Source organism: Lactuca virosa, chromosome 5 (assembly GCF_052849685.1).
Source record: "Lactuca virosa cultivar CGN04683 chromosome 5, Lactuca_virosa_CGN04683_v6, whole genome shotgun sequence".
NCBI lineage: Eukaryota > Viridiplantae > Streptophyta > Magnoliopsida > Asterales > Asteraceae > Lactuca > Lactuca virosa.
In genome coordinates, this window is record NC_136430.1 from 317471354 (window position 1) to 317482029 (window position 10676).

At 37.0% G+C, this 10676-nt stretch overlaps 1 protein-coding gene across 1 annotated transcript; it reads right to left on the reverse strand.

The window, feature by feature from the left end:
- Positions 1 to 1939: 1939 nt before the first annotated feature.
- On the reverse strand, positions 1940 to 4992 carry LOC145115515 (ubiquitin carboxyl-terminal hydrolase 4-like). The gene is made up of 6 exons (XM_079051810.1): positions 4600 to 4992; positions 3491 to 3604; positions 3196 to 3294; positions 2911 to 3090; positions 2651 to 2832; positions 1940 to 2560 (listed from the first exon to the last, which is right to left on the reverse strand). Exons 1-6 carry the CDS (start codon positions 4714 to 4716, stop codon positions 2146 to 2148), a joined length of 1107 nt encoding a protein of 368 aa, XP_078907936.1. The 5' UTR covers positions 4717 to 4992; the 3' UTR covers positions 1940 to 2145.
- Positions 4993 to 10676: the final 5684 nt, after the last annotated feature.

Sequence of the window (10676 nt, forward strand, 5' to 3'; positions counted from 1 at the left end):
TTTGTTTTTTTTTCATGTTAATGGAAAAATATAGAAAAAATAGATAATAGTAGAGAGACATATGTAGCCAAATGGATTAAGACAGAGTATGAATCCACCTTGAACTTTTTGATGGTGGATGGGTTAAGTTATAAATTATTATGTTAGCTTTAAATTTTTAATAAACATTTTTATCAATTAAAAATAATCAAAATATTAATTAAGAAAATATATATCTATATACTACTATTAGCTGTAACGCTTGTTGATGTTTAAAAAAGCTTACAGTTTCAGGTACTAAAAAACCAAACTTATTATTTTAAGACAAAATGCAAGAATGGTCCATGTGGTATGTCAAAACTAGCAACTTTGGTCCAAAATGAGTTTGGCTCGCAAGGATGGTCCAATAGTTTCATTTTGTTGCTAGTTTAGTCCAATTTCCTATGAACTTTTTTATAATGATGGATTTGCCCCTTATTATTTTATTTTCCATTTTTCTTTTATTACAACAATTAAAATCAATTAAAAACAAAACAAAAATAAAATCTATCTCTCTCTCTCTCTCTCTCTCTCTCTCTCTCTCTCTCTCTCTCTCTCTCGATTCATCTCCTTTCGTCCCTATTTCACAAACAAAGAATGGAGCACCAGTGGTTTTGACACCGGTGGTGTTGCTGTGGTGACCACCACCGTGAACATCTACCACCTCTTCGCCTGTCACATCACCACCACTGCCTTTCCCGACTTTCTCCATCCACCCCCCCCCCCTTTGAATATGCAACGATGACGAGAGAAGGAGACGGATGTGAGCTCGTCGACTGTCAGCCTTGTTCCGCCCGTCCCAGTCGCTCAACGCCACCTCTCACCACCGTACATGACCTCACCACCCTCGTCACCTCTCTCCAGTCATACTGCACCACTAAGGAGGAAACCCAGCTCCTTTCGTCGCTCTGCCACCCAAACAGCTTGCTGCCACCGCTGTTGTTGTGAGTTCCGGCCACCAAATGCTGCTACTCCCTCCGACCACCAGCTTCCTTTCTCTTCATTCTCGCCGGCAGGAAAGAAAAAATAGAGGCAACAAGTGTAGTGATTTATTTCAGATCCAAAATCAATGGTGGGTTTTCGTTTCTCTTCAAATCGATGGTTGGTTTTCGTTTCAGGTAAGGTTTTGTGTGTGGATTTTGTTTCAGATCTACCCTTTTTCATCTTCGTTTCAAATTTGGAACCAAGAACGTACCTACATTCAACTTTTGGATTTGGGTTTTATTTCCGATCCAAAATCAAGAACGAAGAACACCCATTGTGGATTTAGATTTGGGATGTTGGATGGTGGTGGGTCACGACAGGGGAGCCGGAGGAGCTGCCACAGTCGACTGTGGTGGCTCTCTTCGCCGGAGAAGTGCGAAACAAGGGAGATAGATGAGTTGCAGATAAAAGGGAGAGAGAGAGAGAGAGAGAGAGAGAGAGAGAGATTTTTTTTCTTTTTCTTTTTTTGATTTATGTAATAAAAAAACTGAAAAAAGGAAAATACCAATGGCAAATCCGTCATTATAAAAAGTTATACAATTTTTGGACTAAACTCGCAACAAAACGAAACTATTGGACCATCCTTGCGAGCCAAACCCATTTTGAACCAAAGTTGCTAGTTTTGACATACTACAGGGACCATTCTTGCAATTTTGTCTTATTTTAATAGTTTAACGTAGAAAACGAGTTACATCTTACAACAAACAAACAAACAACAAACAAACAAACAAACAAAAAAGTTGGAGTAAACACTTAATTGATATAAGTTTAAACACCAGAAAATACGTTGCAACACTTGCTTACACAAACGCACATCAAACATAGAAACAATAAGGCTTTTCCAACCCAAACCCAAGCCATTGTGATTAATTATTATCAATGATGATGATATGAATATGATAGGCAGGGTTTTAAAGTCTCAAGTACATAATACATATAAAAAAGAAAACAAGCAAAGTAGCTTTATTGTGTCACTAACAACAGATGAAGTCAAATATCAGCAGCAGCAGCATATATCAACTGTACATCAAACCCATCCATCCTCTCATCCTCATCTAACCCAAAATGTTCTATACCATTACCATATCACAAAAAAAACAAAAACACAAAAAAAATAAAAATAAACATACGATTGAATTTGATTCAGCAGGTGATGTTGTTATTATTTCCAGCAAGGCTCTCATAAAACAGAATGTATCCATGGTCAGTGTTGCTTGCATACTCCTGAGCTGAACCAAAGGAAGTTTGAACTGCTGACTCATCAATCATCTCCACATTCTCATCATCAAAAAAGAGCCAGTGGTTGTGGCTTTTCACCAGACTCACATAATGCCCGTGGTTGGGCCCACTGCCAACATGGACAACCACCGCAAACAAAGAGTACTCACAGTCAGCATCTTCCATGGTGTTTGTTAGTTTCAGCTCAAGTGGAAACACAACACGGTATGACAGCTTCTTATACCTTCCCAGCTGTTCCATGTACTTAAACCGCTTCAAATGTATCACTAAAATATGCGGCTGTTTCTTGATCTTCATCCTCTTTTGTGCTTCCTGCAAACTGTGGGCCCCCACAAAACATTTTTACACTTCCTTCATAAAAAAAAAGAACAAAAATTTGAAAAACAAAGTAGAAAGTAGAAACAGAAACCTGCAGCACTTATCACAGAAAAACTTATCCTCAGCATTTAAAGTCTCAGTCGAACTGAAGTTCTTTAGGCAACTTGTAATGGAACTGTTTTGCTCAATATCAAGGCTCAGATCCAAGAATGTCTCATCTCTTGCAGTTACAGTCTCACATCTTAAACACTTTGTTTCATTTGTGAGTATACCCTAAAATTGGAAATTTTTTATATTGGTAAGTAAAATGAAATATTTACTTATTGAAAAATAATAAAGATATGAATATACCTGAAAGTTTTTGTGAACCCATGTAACCAAGGGCTCCTTTCTTACACCATTAGCCTGAGGCACATGTATACCATTGGGAATCTTTTCAGGAGGTGATGAATGTTCTTTTGTACCTTTTGTTTCTTTCTCTAGTATATCAACTAGTTCGTTTAACAAAAAGTTCAAAAACTCATGTGCATCCTACACAAAACTCAAAAACATCATCATCACTCACTGATATTAGAAAAAGATTAAGTATAAATGGATTTCATATTTAATGTAAGAAGTTATTTTATTATATAATACCTGATGCATGTAACCACGGAAAAGTTCATTTTCTTTCTTCACTCTTTGTACAAAGCGTTTTGGAGCAATAACACCTGTTTTCTTCTTTTGTGTACTAATCTAATACAAGGAACCCAAATGTAGAAAATAAATCATGAGGAAAATAAAATGCAACTTAAAAAAAAAAAACAACAACAACATATGCCATGGTTACATTGAAAAAACTGTAAAAAATTCCCATTTGTGTAGAATATAAAGTGACTAAGAGAAAAGAATAACTACCATTAAAAGCTTATTTACAAGTAAAAATGTGTACCTGTGTAAACAGTTCTGCCAAACATGTAAGGAGATTTTCCTCTACATCTGGATTTTTAACCTTCTCATAATATTCAAGTAGTTGTTCACGAAATGGAACACAAAAATATAGAGCCTGAAAATTATGATTTAAGAAAAAGATATATGAGAACATTAGCAAAATAGTTCAGGTCAAACTTTGAGTGAAGTTATAACAAGCAACATGAATTACTAGGCTTTTTCAATATCTTTAGAAAGGTAATAAACCAAGTGTTGTCAAGGATAAATATTTTTAAAAGATTTTCCACTCTCATGAGATAATGAACAAGGATTAATATCTTCAGAAAGGTAATAGACTAAATAGCAACTTAGTGACTGGTTTTTTTTAATCGTCTTGATGTTTAAAAAGATTAGAGAAACAGTGAGAATAAATGAGGGCAGACTTGTAAAAAGTTAGGACTACTACTAAGGTAAAAATAGATGGCAGTTCAATTGAAGACCAAAAATATGACTATTTATGCATTTGCACTTTTGCAGAGCCAAGTTTATAGCATGGTTTATAACATACATTATGTTGAAAGCAAAAAAAAAAAAAAAGAGAAAAAAAAAAGTATGTAGTGGTAGAGAATGAAAATGAGGTTGCAAATTAGCAAGTGTAAAGAACAGATCTATAAATTCTATTCCATTGATGTAGCTTTTGAATCAAATCATAATTCTGCCATTTGACAAGATGCTTCAAGTACCATTCCTGGTACCCCTTTCTTTAAAACTACAAGACATCCAAAGAACTGAAGAAAATGCTTCCCAAACCAAATAGTTATCAAGAAATATCTTTTAACCATATATAAACCCAGGAAGTTAAATCTAAAAACTGAAGAAACTGGCTCAAAATGAAGTCAAAATATGCATTTCTCGTGCTAAATTGATCGAAAGAACATACTCTAACACATCGGGTCAACTGAACTACAGTTTAGCAAGTTATATAGATAAGGTTTAACTCCAGACACCACTATAAATATTAACTTAATCTTTCTAAAACCACTAAATAAAGTAAATAAACCAATAAGATCGTATTGATTAAAACAAACCCTACCAAATCAAAATAAGAAAAGAAAGGAAATCGGATGGAACCTGCAGGACGCTGTTACAGTAGCAAGTGTTACCGAAGTTTTCTAGTCCGAAATATCGTTCGCCTTCAGGAAATTGGTCTCCTAGAGCTTTCTCGAGCTTTGACCCCGCTGCGCCCATGAGACCATCCACCAAATACCAGAATTCCTCTATTTCTTTCCCTCTCTATTATATCTATCGTAACCCCTTCAATCAAACCTAGAAAACTTTGGTAAAAATATTGCAATTGTAGAGAAATTCGTTATTGATTGAAATGCTATTGCCTAGGGTTCTTGAGATAACATACAAACACGCTGGAAAATAGATTTTATGTGCAATCGGTTAGGGTTTATATTAGAAAACGGACATTTCAAAGAGAAAGCGTGAAGAATCCGAAACAGTTTGATCGGGTTTCTTTATTTTATCAAACACTCCTCTCTGCCCCCTTTGATTCTTTCCAAGTTGACTCCCCTCATGGTTGCTTGTGGTGCATATAAAAACTAAAGTAAATGTATAATATAACTACTGAAAAAAAAAAAGAAAAAAAAATGAAAAAAAAATTATTACTTTAAGAACAAATTACTGAATTCGTTCCTGTGATTTTACGAAAATTACGTGTTTGGCCCTAACTTTTTTTTTGCACTCGGACGATCCCTACCATTTTAGTTTGTTGCGTGCTTCGTCCCTGACCAAGGTGAAAAGACTCTTTTGCCCTTTCTAATATATTTTCCCTTATTATTATTATTGATTGTATGTTTATTAATAATAAAAACAATAATTAGGCCCACTTTACAACCCCCCTCCCCCCAGCACCATAACCAGTTAACCCCACCATATTTTTGCCCCCACCCACTTCTTTCATCACCGACAACCATTGCCGACGACCTCCAATCGTCGGACACCATCTCCGACCACCTCTTCTTTCCGATCATCACCATCATTCCCACCCTCACCCACCATACATGAAGATGAACCACTCCAATCGCCGGACACAATCTCCGACCACCTCTTCTTTCCGATCATCACCATCGTTCTTTCTGATCATAACCAAAACCTACAACTCTTTTGGAATCCATTTATCAAGAAAGAGAATCCATATACTGATAGAAGAAATCGATTTCATAAAGAGTATATAGAGACGTGAAAGAAAAAAATGGAAAAGGGTGGGTGGGGGTTGGTTGCGGTAGTGTTAGCTCCGGTGGATGGCAACGTAGATGGGTGAGGTCACCGACGTAGGGAAACAAGAGGAACGATGGTGCAGAGGGAGGAGCGAGGAGGGAGCAGATGCAATCGATGGTCAAACCTCTCAATGGATCAGATGAGGGCGACGAGAAGAGATGGGGGCGACGAGACGAAAACGGGCTGATTAACGAGATATCCTTCCGTCTTCAGCCCTAAACCTCTGTAACTCATCTTCTTCCATCTACCACGTCTTCTTCACCCACTGACTTCAAGAAACATTTCCTTCAGGCAGATCTACGTCATCTCCACCGTTTCCATGAAATGCTTCTGATCTGCTTGTTCTCTAGACCAGAACAACAATGGTGGTGACTGGTGAGGGATCCAAACTGGTGGGGAGTGCCAGATCCAAATCTGAAACCCCCTGGTCTTTTCTCCGCTGCAACAACAGTGACGGTGGCAGATGCTAATCGGAAGTAGAACCAAATCTAGATCTGTTGGCGGTGTTCGATAGTGGTTTTCGATGTCAATAACGGTGGTTAGATTGACACATGTGGTGGTGGCGGTCAGGTTTTCTAGAGGTCGTCGGTGGTGGATTGATTTTTCTAGATATGAGTCCCGGTGGTTGTTGGTGGTCTCCGGTGACTACTGGTGGTGTCGAGTGGCATTCATCGTGGTGGGAGTGAGAGGAGACTAGGTACCACATATCTATAAATTGTTTAATTAGTTTTTTTATAATTTATAAATGACAAACGAAAAAATTAATAAAGAAAATACAAAGGGCAATATAGTCTTTTATTTCTATGAAGGACGAAAAACGCAATAAAATCATAACCTAGGGACGATCCGAGTGCAAAAAAAAAAAACTTAGGGACCAAACTAGTAGTTTTAACCAAACCATAGGGACGATTTCAGTAATTTGTTCTTACTTTAAAGTGATAATTGATCTGTAACATATTTATAATTTGGGATATTAGCAAAAAAAATTATCACAAAAAAAATTATTTGGCAATTTTTTTTTATATATTTTCACTAAATTTGGGATATGTAATCTAGACTCGCATTTTAAATGTTATTCATAAGTATTTTCTTATTCCAAATATGATTTAACTTTTTTTTATAGCGTTCGACGATCCTACTTCTTATATCATCTGTCTTTGTTTCCTCCATGTTGAATATCCCAAATAGTTATTTTACAGTTGAATGGAGAAAACTGATTTGTAAAAATCCATTCTCATCTAACACTACAATTACATCCAAAGGTGTTTAGCAAGCGACATCAAGAGTTGACAAATAAGTGTCCATTAGCCAAAAAAGTTGAAGATTCAAGTTCCGTTTAATGACAAAAAAATATATTTAAGAGGAAAGTAATGGGTGCATATATAAATCGTTATTGTAATTTGTGGATACATGTAACGTCCCAAATTTCAAATCATTTTTTAAATCAACAAACATTCTATTCTCATTCATAAGAAAATAAGTAACCATGTGTTCTTAGTTTGGTAAACCATAAATAGATCAGAGTATCAAAAGACAGTAAAAACAAGGTGCATAATCTCCATAAATACAACTCTCAGCAGATGTGATGCAATTAAGTCACGTCATTCCCCTTGCTGCCAGAACAACTTGAAACATTTTAAACTTAAAACCGTAAGCACAAAGCTTAGCGAGTTTCCCAAAATATCATATACTCATGTGAATGTTATGATCCAACCATAATCTTACACTCACTTCCGTTGCTACAGTTACAATTGCAGTCTTTCTTGCTATAGTTTTTTGTACCAGTGTTATGGTCCAACCATAGTCTTTCATACAAGTGATATAATCCAACCATGGTCTTTCATCCAAGTGTTATGATCCAAATATATTATTTCATGCAAAGTCACAAAGACAATCTAGCATACAATGACACCTAATGTCCTATATAATATAGTTATAAGACTCACCTGAAGTAACAATTACAATCTTAATATCCTACAAATCTAATCAGCTACCACGAACCACATACAAATCACATAGAGGTTATAACTGAGTCTATAACTCGATTCCAACAAGTTTGACCAAAAGTCAAACTTTGGTCCAAAAGTCAAAGTCAACGGTCTAGGTCAAACTTCCTACACGCAACATAGGTTCAATCTGCGTGTGATGAACAGTCACACATATAGGTTGTTGCTACGATGGCTCCTCAACTAAACACATTCAAACTAACCCTAATAAATAATCAGGGTAATAACCCATAGAAAATGGTCCAGATTATAATCTAATAACTAAGGGTAAAAGTCCATTTTACCCATCTCTTAATTGGCCCATCTAATCATGGCCCAACTCATAAGGACCTAAGGCCCAAACTGCTGGGTTTTGAGCATAACATCATTACTATGGTGTACATGCACCCTAATTGCTTTGGATCTAGGTTTTTCTAATTTGAACATACAACTATGAATACCAAAGCAATAATCCTATGACTAGCATACATATATCGAAATTGACATATGATTAGGATTAGAAACTTTACCTCTCTTGTTATGTAGTAATAACAAGTTTAATCCTTCTTGATCTTGACTTCTGAAAGCCTAGTGCCCCAAGTGTTGCACCACTAATGGAGTCACAAACACTCTTGCAAAGGAAGACTTGGGAGAGATGATAGAATTGGCCCTCTAGGGTTTCTTAAAGCATAGATCCAATTTTCACAAGGTAAGGGGTCTATTTATACTAGTGGTTGCTAGGGTTTTAGGTGGAAACCCTAATATGACTGCTTAAGCCTTAAGCAGCCCATGGAACCCTTTTAGAAGGCCCCTTGGACGAAATCTTTATGGGCTTCCCATAGCTTTCGTCCATCCCTTCTATTAGGAGTCCACAACCCAATCTTGCAACTAACAGTTAATTGCAATATCAGTCCCCTTTATTTAATCAATCTCTTTTGATCACCAAATTAACTTCTGATCAATACTAATTAAATAATATGATTTCCAAATAATATATTAATCTTGTAATATATTAAGTTGCATGAGTGAAGGCAACCTAAAAGGAATAATATATTAATCTTGTAATATATTAATATGATTTCCAAATAATATATTAATCTTGTAATATGATTTCCAAATTAACTTCTGATCAATACTAATCAATCTCTTTTGCACGAATTTATTATTCAAATAATAAATTCTACTCTCTCTCCTCTTGTCATCCTATCAAGTTGCATGAGTGAAGGCAACCTAAAAGGACCATGCTCATAATCAAATCAAGTACATACCAAAAATAGTTATGGGTTTAGACACCTAATCCAACACAAACAATGGCCCAAACCTATAAAGACCTAAGGCCCAAATAATGACCCAAAGGTCCTTTGGTGAGTACGCTAAACGTACCACCCTGCTATGTTCCGTGTACAAGCTTTAACAAGGGGTAAACGAGGTTGAACACATTATGCTGAGCGTACTCATATTTACGCACAACCTACTCCCATGATTACCACAATCCACATTAAGCACTTAATGCCTTAAGTCTAAACGTCCAAATCACATATTTTGCTCTTGGGAAATGTCTTAAATGATAAAGTCGTCAACTTGATGCCTTTAGACGGCTCAAAGAAGCCCAAAGCCAAAATCTAACCTTCTAACTCCATATTAAGAACACCAACTTATGCATGGTTGAGTTAAAGCCATCAAGATGCTATTTTCATGCATTATGGATGAAACGTCCCAAAAATAAAGACAAAAAATTTTCGTTTTTAATTTAATAAAACTGTAATCCAAACATCATCATAACATCAAGATAGAACAAAGTGTGTCAAATACATCATGAAACATCAGAGTAATCATAAAATGCGGAACGAGGTGGTGTGTGCACTGCAATCATCCCGTGCTCTTCCCTTTTGAACCAGAAGTACCTGAAACATAAACTGAAAACCGTAAGCACAAAGCTTAGTGAGTTCCCTAAAATACCACATACCATACATAATAATCACATAATGGGCCCCGCCCGTCATCGAGCCCCGCCCGACATCGATCCCCGCTCGGTATACAAATATGTCAGTCATCGGGACTCGGTCGGTATACATAAAACATATAAACACGTAAACACATAACACATGCAATAATCACAAAGATACATAGCATACAGAATGGTCATCGTGCCCCGCCCGGTATACATGTACACATATATCATATGCGAGAGTCACACAAACATCTAGCATCCTAAACATAACAATCATGGGCCATCATTGGTGCCTTCGACCCGCTAAACATAGTGAGAAAACTCACCTCAGCTGTAGAATCATACAGATAAAATCTCAGACTGCTGGCCCGAAAAATCCCCGCGGTGACATCATCAAATAAATATCCAATTAATAATTGGATCTCAATCCATAATCAAGAATCTAAGTTACTGGCCCAATGCTTAGGGTAAAAGACCCTTTTACCCTCCTCGTCACTTGGTCCAAATCTAAGGCCCAACCATTAACACAAAAAGCCCACTATCGACTCATCTTCCTAAATGGGCCTAATCCCAAAAAGGCCCAAATTCCTGAATGACACACAAGGATCCAAATGAGCCCAAACACGGTAAGGCCTAAAGTTAGAAACTAGTGACCCAATAAGGCCCAAAAGCCCAAAATAGTGCCTCATGTCGTGACCAATCCTTGGTCACGTCGTGAGACATGTCCGATCCAAATCCGTGCCTCACCCCTAACTCAGACGACTCAGCGGGGATGGTGACCCATCCTCACGTCGTGAGACCTTATGTCTCACGTCATGAGCACGGTCTGAAGCCAAAACCACTATTTCAATGGTCTTAATCCATTCAGCCCTTAACATCACCCCTTCCAGAAGCTAAAAAGGACCCTAATGGTCCATAAAAATGCTTGCTTTATGGACATGCATGCGTCATGCATGTCCCTTCACCACTTATGGTCAAAAGGTGCA